Source organism: Nothobranchius furzeri, chromosome 11 (assembly GCF_043380555.1).
Source record: "Nothobranchius furzeri strain GRZ-AD chromosome 11, NfurGRZ-RIMD1, whole genome shotgun sequence".
NCBI classification, from domain to species: domain Eukaryota; kingdom Metazoa; phylum Chordata; class Actinopteri; order Cyprinodontiformes; family Nothobranchiidae; genus Nothobranchius; species Nothobranchius furzeri.
The window spans coordinates 23,447,533-23,462,476 of NC_091751.1; the positions used below are offsets into that span (position 1 = coordinate 23,447,533).

Sequence of the window (14,944 nt, forward strand, 5' to 3'; positions counted from 1 at the left end):
CGGCCGAATTTCGTGAGCGCTTCACCTCCCGGTGCTTCGGCGGCCGGTGTGTCCCCTGAATGATTTGGCCTCAAGTGCTTCAATGGAGTCCAAAAAAACCTTCAGAATGTGACTGAGGAAGAGGAAGTACATCTCAGACAGTTCTGTCCTCTGCAAAGAACTTCCACAAAATCTTGAGGCATTCTTACTCACCAAAGCTCTGGAAATAACTCATCAGGGGCTTCCAATACTTCAGCATTCGGTCGATAGATGGCAGCAGAGCCAGCCACCTTGTGACGACATGACGCAGCAGGTTGCACTCGTCCACTTCCACAAACTCACAAAACTCCCTACGTTGCGCTGTTCTACTGGCTGAGATGCTAAAATGGCTATAGACCTTCAATACAATGTTTTCAATGTCCAGATCCAAGTTGCCAGCTGCATCTCTTGTGGCATTGTACAAGATGCGTGCTAAACAGTTTGCAGCAAGCACATCATTTAGAGCTAATTTTAGCTTCTGATGTGTTTTCCATAGTTAACGCTGGCGTTGTCTGCTGTATAAGTGGACAGTTTTTGTAAATGAAGACCAGACATCTCGAGTTTGGCCAGCAGCTGATTTGTTATAGCTTCCAACGTCTCATTACTATCACTGTAGAAATCAAGCAGAGTGTTCTGCACGCCCTCTTCAAAGTGAAATCATCTGAGGACTATTGGGAAGCATTTGGTCGTGCCTTTGTTTGATGCACCAGTCACCAGTGAATAATGCAGTTTGTTTTCTTTTATTTAATCCACATGCGCCTGGATGGAATAGGGTGCTAGGACATTTTCACACAAAGCTTTAGCTTTAGTTTTTCCACACGTTACCCCTTTAGCTACTGCTTAATTGCTGTAGACTTCTTGGACAACTTTTATTCCACAGCCTACACTCCTGTATGACTGGTGATGCTTGACGGCGTGATAAACTTTACAAAGTTCTGCCGCAGACATTTTGTCATCCTGGGGAGATGTGGCTTCACGGAAGAAGGAAAGAAGAGAAGACATCCCCGCGCTTTGATTGATGCTCATGACCTTTTTGGTGCTAGCATGTCAATCAAGCGCGCCTCTCCCTTTGCTGCTTACGTCCACATCACAACGACAATGTGTACAATATGCACGACCATGGATGTAATTTTCACTTTAGAAGTGAGGGGGACATGGGGGGGGGGGGGGGGGGGGTGTCTTTACAGTGTGTTGGAAACAGGCTTCAACACAAATGGTTGTTTTCTGCTTGGTCCTAGAGCTCAACCAGTGTCAATTTAATATAGCGTAATATTGTTTTTGTATGGTAAAAAGTGCAGGGGTCACAACTTGACTTCGGAAAAAGTGGGGGGGACATGTCCCCCCGTCTCCCCCCAAAATTACGTCCATGTGCACGACAGTCATCTTTCCTACTTTTGGCGATGAATCCATATTCCTTTGTCCATTCGGGATTAAATGTAGTCTTTCATTGAGGCGTTTTGATGTCTGCCGAGTGCAGAACTGCAGGTTCCCTTTTGGTTGGCCTGCGCCTGACCGAGATCAGCCACCTCAGTATGGCGGCTGTTTACTTTCACTGTTAACCAATAGAATTGATTTCACACCAGCTACATCTATTAATGTCACAAAAACATCTTTTAGAATTTACAATTGCATTATAGACTTAAATAGGCTATATTTTATTATGAATGCCTGTTCTATTCATTTTTTTTTTAATTTTCATATAAAATGGAAAACAGAGTTATGTCAAAAGGAGGACAAATGGGTGGCCGTCTCAAGGGTGTGCTGGTAGGCGGACACTCTTTTTTAAAACCGGACTGTCCGTCTTAAAGCCGGACGTATGGCCACCCTAAAACATTCTGGTGGTAACTTGTGATTGATGATTTCTACATTTGTCAGACATAATCTGTCATAATCCTAATTGGGATTATTGAGCAGAAAGTCCTAAACCCACTTGTTTAATGTAAGGATGGTTAATAGCAGGTATAACTGGACCCATCCCACCACATCCAATGTCTCTACACATGAAGTCACATTCATGTGATGTCAGAGAGCTGGCCTTATTCTGTCTGCGGGTGCTCGCTGTAGTCTAAACGAGTCCACTGAGCAGCATCAACGAGTTACCGAGCAAGCGGCGCTCCTGTGATGTGTTTGGTCACAGCGTCTGAGAGGAAGGAGCCGCGGATCTGCAGCACAGATGGCTGGAAGCTTTAAAGAGGCTTAGCACGGAGTGTTGGATGTATTACGTTAGAAATAGCACAGTATCAACTTATCTACACTAGGTCGTTTATTTTTATGGGATTTGTAGTTTCATGTTTTAACTCAGACCCGGTATAATCCCAGAGTCTAATTCTCTGGGTTTATTTACTCCATACATACTGGAAGGACTCGCTGAACAGACACACCCTAGAGCTGCCATCACGTGTGTGTGCTCTTACCTCTTCTGGCTTCCTGTGGAACTCTTAGATTTATGATACAGCCATGATTTAAATGGTTATTTTTTTATATTAAGATGTCAGAAATAAATACGATTTAATAACTTAATCAGAAAAAAAATCTGAACTTTATCAAGTGGAAATCAGGTCAGATTAAATCCAGAACCACAAGTTCTTCTGACTTAAAACAATCAAATAGATCCCACTAAAAGGCAATCATGATGCAGAAACATGAAGCGTGTGTGAGATGATGAATGCGCGTGAAATGGTTTTTGACCCAGATGGGTCTGGGGTGGAGGTCCACTGTGAGCCGGAAGCTTCAAGGCTTTACCAGATAGATAACAGAGGTTTGTTCCTCCACATCCAGCTGAACTAATAAAAATCTGCCATTTCCACATAAACCTCATCTTGTGGCTGGAGCCGGTTGAGATTCAGAGAAAATCTATTCATGTTCACAGCAGCGGTGCACAAAGTTTTATCTTCCAGGGGAAGTCACAAAACATTCTTAAGTTCTAGTTTTAGTTACGCGTGTGTCTATTTCATGCTCTGAAGAAAAGTGATAAAGGCATTTGTGAGTTGAATTTATTAAGAACAATATGATATTTTTAAATGATAATAATAATAATAATAATAACAAAACATTTGTTATTTTAAAATAAGAAGAAATATTAATAACATATTAATAATTATAATACCATTAATAATAATAATAACAATAAAAATAATAAAAAATAAACCATTTGTTCTTTTAAAATAAGAATAAATATTAATAACCATATTAATAATAATAACATTAATAATAACAATAATAATAATAATGATAATAATAATAATAATAACAATAATAATAAATAATAAACCATTTGTCATTTTAAAATAAGAAGAAATATTAATAACCATATTAATAAGTATAATAGCATTATTATTAATAATAATAGTAATAACATTAATAATAATAATAATAATAATAATAATAATAATAATAATAATAATAATAATCGTACGTTTTATTTTAAAGCACCTTTCAAAACACCCAAGGTCACTTTACAAGATAAAACACAATAAAATCCAGTAGAATGCCAGAATTAAACGAATCAAACAGTCATAAAAACAAATCAAACAAGTCACAAGTCATAAGCAGTTTTGAACAGATGAGTCTTGAGTCTGGGTGTGAAAAGGTTTCAATGCTTCTGATGTCTGGGGGGAGTGCATTCCAAAGATGGTAGTGAGGCGTGTAGGAGGGGCAACTAGGTGGAGAGAAGAAGAGTAAGCATGATGGGGTGGCAATATTAATGAGGTCTGGTAAGTAAGGAGGAGAAAGATTATGTATTTCTTTGAATGTGTCGAGGAGGATCTTGAAGGTGGATCTAAATTTAACTGGAAACCAGTTAAATTTATGTCCCACAGGCTAGCAAAGGGTGATAGGGACATGCTCCAGTATTTAACTACTGAAGAACAGGGGTGATGTGGAGAAAGGAAGGGGTTCCGGTGATAACAGGAGACCAAAATGATGTGAGCAGCAGGAGCCATAACACGAGATTATCACGACAAAGTAGATTTATTTCAGTAATTCCTTTGAAAAAGTCAAACTTCAATATTAGATTCATTTATCAATGACATATTTCAAATGTTTATTTCTTTACTTTAATACGTTAGTTTTCAGATGTAATCATCAACACGAAATGAATAAATATAAGAATAGATATACGTTGGGTTGTTAGGATTTTTACTCAAACAGGCTTTGAAGCACAACCTATAAAAGAAAAACAATCAGAAGCAGAAAGGAAAACATCTCCACAATTACACGGTGTCATTGAACACCACACTCATGAATAAATCAGGTGAACAAGTGAAACCGGTAAGCTGTTAATGGAGCCGAACTAAACTCCCAGTGTGTGTTGGTGTGTGTGTGTGTGTGTGTGTGTGTGTGTGTGTGTGTGTGTGTGTGTGTGTGTGTGTGTGTGTGTGTGTGTGTGTGCAGTCTGTGCTCCCAGGAGATGCTACCGATCACCTTCCAGGCCTGCGTGGTTCCAAAAGACTGCGATGTGACCGAGTGGTCCCCGTGGTCCGCCTGTTCCAAAGACTGCTACGACCCAAACGGACCCACTGGGGAGCGTGCCCGTACCAGGAAAGTCAGCCAGTTTTCCATTGGTGGAGGAGCGGACTGTCCAGTTTTAGAGGAGAGAGAGCCCTGCAGCCCTCTTGGAGATGCAGTCCCACCATGCACTGTGTAAGTCTCACACTGGTTTCCATCAGGGTAAGGGCTAAGCCTAAAACAAACCCGTTTAGAGGCAAGAACCGGTTTCCTAGGCTTGCTTTCATCATACAGACACTATTAGGCCTGTTTGCATCTATTTTTAGGTGCACACATGAAAACAATCTACTTAAAATCATGTTTGTTTTCATTAAAAATCAGAAAATTACACTTTTGTGGCCCTGGAGAGTGACTTGACAATTTTAGCCCTTTCAACACCCCTGCTGTGGACAGAGGACGCAGCTGTCAGCTGATCTGTAAACGTGATTATTGGTTCAGATGAAAAAAATAATCCACTAAGACTGGTCTGGACTTAAATGATGGAACCTGAAACTTAATATTAAGTTGTTCCTTCTGAGCAGAACATCAGTGTCCAGAAGGTCTAGATAGTGTGATTTTCATTGGACCCTTCAGAGGTTCGGATGAACACTTTGAGTTTCTGGTTTTTTTTTATTTCTGCCATCATCAGCTACAGCTGGAAGACCACCGAGTGGACCGAGTGCAGGGTGGATGTGCTGCTGAGCCAGCAGGATCGTCGCCGTGGAAACCATACAGGGTTGTGCGGAGGAGGGATCCAGACTCGGGAGGTCTACTGTGTCCAGGCTGGTGCTGATGCTCCGCCCAAACTCGGCTCCATCAGGAGTAAAGAAGGTAAATCTCCCAGAAGGCCATTCTTCTTCTGGTTATTCGGTCTAGCTCAGCATCTGAGCATCTGAGGTGGGTTTACTGGCTATTTATTAGTTATGTCTCTATGCTGACTCGTACTGTAAAACTAACTGAAGATGAACACAACATGTCTCCATAAAAGAGTAATGTTTTCTCTCAGCCAGAAGGTTAGAACTGATCCGGGGTTGAAACCGTGGGTGACATATTTGTTCCAACATGCAGCAGCACTACGGGGCATCACGCAGTCATGAATAATAATAAATATGAGCTAAATAAAATAAATATCAGGATTCATCAAATGTGCATCCTGTGTTTCAGCCCTAAATAATGACCTGAAACTTTAATCAGTCAAGATGGTGGTGTTCAACCCGACAGCAGAATAAATACGGAGTTAAATTGTGTGTGTGTGTTATACTGGTCTGTTACTGGCTGTGTGGAGCAGAAAGTGGCCTGGTCGCTTTCCTGCTCTGATCCAGAGCAGAGCCACCCAGTCTGGCTCCATCTGGCTTCTCAAACGGGCATCTGCTGCTCAGATTATTCAGATCTGATTCTCGCTGGCGTCGGGATTCCATCTCTCTGTGCCAACATGATGCTGTGCCAATTCTACTGACAGAGGCGGACCTCACAGTTTGTTAATATTTTATAGAGGTGTCCAAACCTGGCTGTCAGACCAGTGCATTCACCTAGAACATGCTAGTGATTGTCACGGTGATGGATTTAGTTTAAACAGAACCAAGTCCAAATTGGTTCTCCTGGTCCCTTTGAAAAACCTCACTGTCTTTTTAATTTTAGGGATAAATATGCACTCACTGGCCACTTTATTAAGTACAACTGTCCAACTGTTCAATAACACAAGTGACCAATCAGCCAATCACATGGTGGCAGCTCAACGCATTTAGCCATGTAGACATGGTCAAGACGATCTGCTGCAGTTCAAACCGAGCTTCGGAACGGGGAAGAAAGGCGATTTAAGTGACTTTGAACGTGACACGGTTGTGCCAGACGGGATGGTGTGAGTGTTTCAGAAACTGCTGATCTTTTGGGATTGTCACATACAACCACCTCTAGGCTTTACAGAGGATAGTCTGAAAAAGGGAAAATATCCAGTGAGCAGCAGTTATGTGGGCGGAAATGCCTTGTTGATGCCGGAGGTCAGTAGCCTAGTGAACAAGACCAAATTTTTGCTTTGCAAAGTTTGGTTAACACTCAAATGGAACCTCCACAGCCCCTAGCAACATTCTTGCTGGCCAATCACAGCTCTCTATAGGGGGTTTCAAACCAATAGAGCACTATGATTGTTCAACAATGGTGGGGATTGAGCCAATCACAGTGCTCTATCAGCTTTGTGGGCCAATCAGGGACCTTTATCCATCTGGTGGACAGGATGATGCAACAGAGTGCAAGAAGAATGGTGACAGCTCATTTGAAACAGAATCTGCCCCATGACCAAGAACCGTCAATGGAGCATTGCTGGACTAAATGATATATTTATTTAGTCTGGCTGGCCTGGCTAAGAAGTCAGAGGAGTATGGCCACACTGGTTCGAGCTGATAGAAAGGCAACAGTAACTCAAATAACCACTCTTTACAACCAAGGTATGTGGAAGAGCAACACGTTGCACATTGAGGCAAATGGGCTACAGCAGCTGAAGACCACACCGGGTGCCATTCTTGTCTGCTAAGAGCAGGAAACTGAGGTTACAAGTCACACGACTCACCAAGATTGGAAAAAGGTTTCCTTGTCTGATGAGTCTCGACCTCTGCTACAACATTCAGATGGTAGGTTAGAATTTGGCATCAACATGAAAGCATGGATCCATCCTGCCTTGTGTCAACGGTTCAGGCTGCTGGTGGTGGTCTCATGGTGTGGGGAACATTTTCTTGGCACCTTTTGGGCCCCTTATTACTTAACTGATCATCGTCGCAACACCACAGCCTACTGATTCTAGAAGGTACCAAAACTGTTAAGAACAAAACTGCTGAAAGGTCTGCATGTTAGAGGGATCTCATGAAAACACTTGGTAAACATGTTTTGAGAAGACCATAGACCTGTCTTAACCTAAAAAAGTCATAATATAAACAGAGTGATGGTGCATTCGTGCCTCTGGTTGACTATGTTAATCTCTACTGGAACACAGGCATAAACAGCTATCATCATCATCATCGTCATTATAAATCGTTTGAGGAAGATTCCCTGTTGGCTATTCCACACCAGTGATGCAAAGCTAGCAAGAGAGCAAGAGTGATGCTCTATCTTCTGCTTGAGCAACACATTCTCACACCCTAAGCGTAGGAAACAAACGCTTGGTAAGCCACCCTCCACGTCAGACCCCAGACTCCAAAAGTGCCCTTTTTTGTCACTTATGTGCGAAAAGGGCTTTTTCCCTTTTGTAACTGCAGATCCCAATGCAGCGTAAAACTGACACGATGGGATGTCCGCTGATGCGGCGCCGAACCAGCTCGTTTAACCGCACCTAAACATTAACGTTTCACTATTTATAACCTTCCCCTCTCCCTCATCCTAACCTTAACCCTCTTGCTACCGAAAACGTTACTCTCACTGTGATCAAGCGTTTGTTTCCCATGCATTCTGACTCTGACAGTCAGAGTCTGACTGTCAATTTTCGTATTTGCCGCCCAAGGGGAACGTTAGAACGTACCATCTGGCGAGGTTACAAATACCCTCTACTTTTAACCTCCACCTTGGTAGTTGAAACCTCCCCCTCGCGTTGGCTCGGTCCAAACTCGACCAATGACGAGGCGGCTCCCGCCGTTCACTTCATAGAGCCGGCTTTTAGAGCGACCGACACATCACTAACATGTTCGCTAGCAAGATGGTTAAGGTTAGGATAGGGGTGAGGGGAAGGTTAAATAAGAGGATAAGGTTAGGGTGAGGTACAATGAGCTTGTTTGGTGCCCTGGCTGCGGACATCCCATCGTGTCAGTGTAACGCTGCATTGGGATCTGCAGTCAAATAAGGGAAAAAACCCTTTTCGCACATAAGTAACGAAAAAGGGCACTTTTGGGGTCAGGGGTCTGACGCGGAGGGTGGCTGACCAAGTGTTTGTTTTAGGCGCGCTGGGAGTGAGAATGTGTTGGTTTGAGAAGAGATAAACCTTCCCTGCACTGCATATAAGTCAGATGTGTACCTGTGACAAGTGTTGGCTCCCTATACAAACTGGCGGTATGCAAAGGAGAACTGCTGAGTGGTGCTGGGTACCGGTGAGTACCGGCTCACTCTCAGCTCTGCTCTGTAACACATTACTAAAGACACACATAGCTCCCTGTCACATGTTGGATCTGGTTAAATCCTTCTTTTTTTAGTTCCTGGGATTTTGCTCACATCCCATAGTCATCTCAAAGGGAGGTTTGCAGTGAATCTCATTGTTTTTGTCAGTAAATAATCTCCACCCCATAGAACAGTGAATTCCCTCATTCCAGTGGGAGTGTGTTTGTCTTTTATCTGACTCCAATCAATGAAAATTCCTCTGAACATCAAACTGTGACATGCTGTACACCAGCTGTGCCTCTGTGAGGCTGCGAGACCTCAGCTGGAAAGGATCCGTGCGTCCAGTTATTTCTGGCAGCTCCCACATGGCAGCAGAGGGAGGCGGTCTCTGAGGGTCCTGATTTGGTGGCTGGAAACACAGCACATAGAAGCACACACCATCTGGCGCCGAGACATCAGAGCAGGGCCAGAGTGTGTGGACGTTTTCATTAATCAGCCACTCCTGGATCTTAAAGGAGCTGCTCAGTCTACACAAAGGAGACGAGAACAAAGAAACCATTGTCCACTAAGTGTTGTTAATGAAACACATTATTCAAACGGACACAACGGTTCAGCCGGTGTGGCAGTGCTTCCACATGTTGAAATAAAAGAGTCAACAGATCTTTTAAGTGATCCAGTTCAACACCACCTCGTGTGCCCTTCTCGTTGGAGGACAAATGAACGCTATGTGGTACTGTCAAGAACACCAACAATTCTTACATTATTAATGTAAACTGAGAATTTTACACAGAGGGCGAGATCTGTTCCTGGTACCAAGGAACAAATTAAGTTCAGATTTTCACTACTATATAAGTAGTGAAAATATATAATATATATAAAACTACTGCATTCATATCTGAACGTTAGATCAGATCGGAACTAGTTTCGGGAGGACAAGATGTTAGGCATTATGGATCGGAAAGATCCTATAAGGAGTGTGATGAGTGGACACATTCAGGAGTTGATGGAAGAAAACAGTGTGGAGGTAGATGGCATTGGACTCTAGAACCTCCCAAGGTGCTTTACAACACAAACAGTCCTTCACCCATTCACACATACATTCAGCCTCTGCGGCAGAGAGAGCTTGAATGTATGTGCGTTCAGATTCTTCGATAGAGATTCCTGAATGCGTGGTGGAGCAATCTTGAGTGAGGAGGAGGGTCTGGTACTGTATGGGAAGCAGCAAATTACATCATCAATCGCTGAGTGGGCCAACTTGGTGAGCTGGGCGTTAGGAAATGTACCAGTGCCACTTGCCCATGGTGTCCCACACGGTTTTGTGTTGGAACCTCTATTGTTCATCCTTATTATGCTCCCTCTCCAGGACATCCTGAGCTCTATTAAGAAGATCTCCTAGCATCTTTATGCAGATGACATCCAGCTGTACATCTTCTTTAAACCCCATGAGAAGTCTAAGCTGCAGCTGTTACACACCTGCTCAGACTCTATTTGCATCTGGTTGGCTGGGAACTTTCTACAGCTGATTGATGACAAGACTGAGATCCTCATCTGTGCCAACCTGATAGGTTGGAGCACTGCCCTGCAGGGACTTAAGAACAAAGACAAACAGCTAACATACTCTAAAACAAACTAGGAGTCAATGAAAAGTAGCCAAAACTGGCTTCTATGCCCTTGCATTCTGGTGTCTGTCAGGAATCTAGCTGCAGCTTTTTGGGTAAACTGATACTGGGCTGATGCAGCCTGGCTAACTCTTGAATAAAGGGAGTTGCAGCAGGCGTGAAATAATGAAAATATGGACAACCATCCCCATGTGGAAAGTTCACGCCAAACTGTCTGTCAGGAATCTTGGTGTGGCCTTTGATTCTAGAGCTAGCCAGAGGCGACCGTTAAAGATAAGATGATAAGCTGCAGGTTAAACATTAAAAATACCTTTGAACTGTATTATGCTACCAGTGGGAGAACGCTAGCACTGAGCCCTTCTGCTATCACGCTGATGCCATTGAACATGGTTCAGAAAGTATTTGCAGCTAGAGCTAATTGTGACTAGATGTTCCTAGAGTAACTAGTAGTGTAACTATAAGAGTCTACGTTAGCTCAGTTGGATTCTGATGAATGTTCATAGTAGCAAATAAATGTCAGGGTGCTTTACATGTCAAGGTTTCTATGTGATTTTGATATGGTAGAGAGCTCCACTGTGAATGTGTGTGTGTGTGTGTGTGTGTGTGTGTGTGTGTGTGCGTGCACAAGTGCGTGTTTGCATGTAGAATATTGTAACCGCTTCTCTATGTGCTGCGTGGTGACAAAAGAGCAAACCGTGCACTGCTAATAAAGCGTATTTACATGTGAATGAAGCTGAACGCTGCTGAATAATTCATCAGTCCTATGACCTTGCAGAGAGTCACCCCTACCTGGAGCTGAAACCACAGAGTCAGGCCAGGCGGATTCGGAGAGGACGGTGGACCAGAGGCCGCTGCTGCTGTTCTGTTGTTGTAGAGATGACACCATTCATGTTTGTGTGTTTCTGCAGCACTGCGGCCGGTGGACAGTGAGCTGTGTTTGGGAGTGGCTCCAAACACCACCCAGCTGTGTCACATCAGCTGTCCTGTTGAGTGTGAGGTGTCAGCGTGGAGCGCCTGGGGACCCTGCACTTACGAAAACTGTCAGGACCAGACCACCAAGAAAGGTGAGAAACCTCAGAACGTAATAATATTCATATCAATAATAATAATAATAATAATAATAGGTCAGATGTATTTAGTGCTTTGCTTCAGTGAATCCGTTATTCACTACATCATAGATAGGAGCAGCTATATAATAAATGTTCTTTTGTCTTTCCTTCTACGGTGTTTTTGGATAATAAAAAATGATCAAGTGGTTTTAAAACAACTAGTGTTTCAATATAGGCGGAATTTCAAACATAAACTTCTGTTTCGGGTTCATATTTTGGTACATCCCAAAATACGGATTAGAAAATTACACTTTTGTGGCCCTAGAGAGTGACTTGACAATTTTAGCCCTTTCAACACCCCTGCTGTGGACAGAGGACACAGCTGTCAGCTGATCTGTAAACGTGATTATTGGTTCGGGTGAAAAAATAATCCACTAAAACTAGTTTGGAATTAAATGATGGAACAGCTCCATAGGAGTAATTTCCAGCTCACCGGCTGTCAGAGTTGTGTGTCGAGGTGAGGACACAAACACAGGTAAAGCCAAGAAGCCACCTTTCTCGGTGGCCTAGTGGTAGAATGTCCGCCCTGAGACTGGGAGATCAGGGTTCGATTCCTGGTGGGGTCAAACCAAAGACTTTGAAAAAATGGGACCCAATGCCTCCCTGCTTGACACTCAGCATTAAGGGGTTGGATTGGGGGGTTAAACCACCAAATAGTTCCCGAGCGCGGCTTTGTCTGCTGCTCACCGCTCCCCCAGGGGATGGGTCAAATGCGGAGAACAAATTTCGCACATACATCAGTGTGTGTGACGACTAATGGGACTTTAAGAAGCAGCCAGGAAAGAAGACGGTAAGTCATTTATTAAAAAAAACAGGGAAACCTCCAAGACTCAGGCAAAGGTACGGGAAGCAAAGAGTGAAGTCAAGAAGAACCAGTTGGGGTGATTTCAGCATCTAGTTAGGATGCCTCCTGGAAGCCTCCCTGGTGAGGTTTTCCAGTCACGTCTAACCAGGAGGAGACATAGGGAAGACCCAGGAAACACTAAAGGGACTATATCTCTCGGCTGGCCAGGGAACGCCTTCGGATTCTCCCGGAGGAGCTGGCCCAAGTGGCTGGGGAGAGGGAAGTCTGGACCTTCCTGCTTGTGACCATGACCCCAGATAAGCAGCCGGAAATGAATGGATGGACAAACAGTAGTTTTATCACTGAATGTAAATAAGAGCTTCTATCTCACCTCTGTAGCTAATCTCTGAAGTTCACCTGGGCTTGCTGTGCGGCATATGTTGCTTGATTGTAATGTCTGGCCGGGCGGGCCCAAGCTTTTTAAGACAAAGTTTTTCTTGGGGTGTTGTTCTCAGAAATGGTAAACTTTTTAGGGACAAAGTTGAATGAGTTTTCTCCATGAAAAAAATTCCACGGGCTACTTAGCTGCTCTCCTGCTAACAGAGAACGGTGGACTGGAAAGCTTCCAGGTGAACATCCTGATCTGAGCATAGACTCTGGTCAGTGCGTGTCGCTTTGGTTGCATAATTCTTGCTCTCCATTTCTTTTTATTGGAGGGGGCTCCAGCACACACGCACCAGTTATAATGTAGGTCTATGGTTAAGATTTGTGCACCAGGAAATACATCACATGACCTTTTGGTGATGGTGAAAGAGTGAGAAAACATTTTAAAACTACAATTTAATGCAGATTTTTACATTGCACTTAGTTTGTTTTAATTCTATACATACTTTTAAATGTTTTGTGATTCCTATCTTCTTCTTCACTTTTCCTGTGAGACTGGTGGAGTGGCGCCGCAGCGCCCCCTATTGATGGGCTGCCACTGCAGCAGACCAGTGTGATACTGGATATGCAGTGTGAAAAACACCATGTCTGTTATGTAGCAGCCTGACAGAATTAATGATAAATGATAAATGACCCGCACTTGTATAGCGCCTCTCAGAGTGAGGACTCCAAAGCGCTTTAGTGTATCATTCATCCATTCACACACACATTAACACACTGATGGTGATGAGCTACGATATAGCCACAGCTGCCCTGGGGCGTGCTGACAGAGGCGAGGCTGCCGAGCACAGGCGCCACCGGTCCCTCCAACCACCACCGGCAGGCAAGGTGGGTTAAGTGTCTTGCCCAAGGACACAACAGCAGAATTCTCTGTCCAGAGCCGGGATTGAACCTGCAACTTTCCGATTACTGGACAACCCGCTCAACCTGTTGAGCTTCTGCTGCCCAAACCAGAACAGACACAAAGGTTTCAGGTTTCTCACATGTTCACAAACCCGGTCCGTATCACAGGTAACCCAGAACAACACAGCTATTCTGTAAGAGGGAGGGCTGAGTTGTAAAACATGAACTCAGTGTTTGTGTACAAGTCACTCCCAGGCTGGTGGAATGGAGCACAGACGATTGAAGCATGGCAGTTTGTCCATCAGTGAGGCGACAGCCATGCTACTTCCTCCATAATTAATCACCCCCCCCCCCACACACACACACACACACACCATGACTGATGCATGTTGACTCTGCTCTAATGAAGTGCCTGAAATGAGAGGAATGGGTGCTCCGCGCCACCTCCTGATGACAGTTTCACTCCAAATATTTCCTGCTGCTGCTGTCGAATGCTTCCAGAAGTCTTCCTGCTATGTTGTGCCACAGAACCAGGGAAACAATGTGCTTTTATTCTGGGATCTACTCCAGCTTCTCCCTGAACATTTGAACATTCTACTTTCTTGATGTGATCATGTCCTAGCACCGTTACTCTGGAACCAGTTGCCACCCTCAGTTAGGCTGTCCCCTTCTCTGCCAGTCTTTAAGAATCACCTAAAAACGCACCTCCTCCGCTTGGCGTTTCCAGAACATGTTTGATTATGGCCCTCTTTTATGTTGAATCCATTCCACAGTTTTCATTGGGACACTCAATCCATCCACTCAATCCAAATGTGTTTCACACATTTGTCCTTTACCAGAATGTTTCATCTATCTTATAATTTCCATTTTGTATTTTGTAATTTGTATTTTGTAATTTGTATTTTGTAATTTGAATTTCTTTTATTGTTGATTTTTTCAAGATATTTACTTACAACTGTACCATGTTCAGCGCTTTGGGCTTCCTGACAGGGTTGCGGAAGGCGCTTTATAAATAAAGCTTTGATTGATTGATTGATTGATGTGCATGAAGCTCTCTGCTGCTGTTTGAACCGTAACGGCTGGAGAATCAAACAGTTGATTTGGCTTTTTCAGATGTGATATAGGTCCCTCATGGCTCTGGTTCACTTAAAGGGAGATGCTCTAGCTGAGATGTTGGGATCAGGACTAAAACAGGCCAGACTACCGGGATTAAAACCTGCCAGGGCAGAGAGGTCTGGAACAGGATTTAGAGGTGGGGTTAGCCCAGGAGGGGGGCTGGGTCTCTGGGTCTGCAGCATCAACCAATCAGGATTAGACTGGATTCAGCAGGAGAGAAGGGATCATGTTCAGCACGGGAGGATAAACCTGAAAGGTGGAGAGGAAAGGATCTTCAGCTAGTGGACTCCAGGTGAGGGAAGTTTATTTTCCTGACTACCTCCATCTTCTGCTAAATTTCAAACTCAGTAAAAACCAATCACACACACCAAATTTAAAGAGCAAGTCACCCCCAAATAAACTTTTTTTGCTGATAAACTAAATAAACGAGTGTCTAATCGTGCTGCAGACAC

General features: G+C 43.7%; 1 protein-coding gene and 1 long non-coding RNA gene across 3 annotated transcripts in view; one reads left to right on the top strand and one right to left on the bottom strand.

The window, feature by feature from the left end:
• The window catches only part of LOC139073262 (uncharacterized), a 55,955-nt gene extending 44,768 nt beyond the window's left edge, over positions 1-11,187 (bottom strand). For both annotated transcript variants that reach the window (XR_011521949.1, XR_011521948.1), the window contains exon 1: positions 10,986-11,187. This is a non-coding gene — a long non-coding RNA (uncharacterized lncRNA). The remainder of the gene's footprint in view (positions 1-10,985) is intronic.
• thsd7aa (thrombospondin, type I, domain containing 7Aa) overlaps positions 1-14,944 on the top strand; it is a 114,056-nt gene that overhangs the window by 45,515 nt on the left and 53,597 nt on the right. The window contains exons 3-5 of the mRNA XM_015955744.3: positions 4,411-4,659; positions 5,153-5,334; positions 11,105-11,260. Of these exons, the coding sequence (XP_015811230.3) occupies positions 4,411-4,659; positions 5,153-5,334; positions 11,105-11,260 (587 nt within the window). The remainder of the gene's footprint in view (positions 1-4,410; positions 4,660-5,152; positions 5,335-11,104; positions 11,261-14,944) is intronic.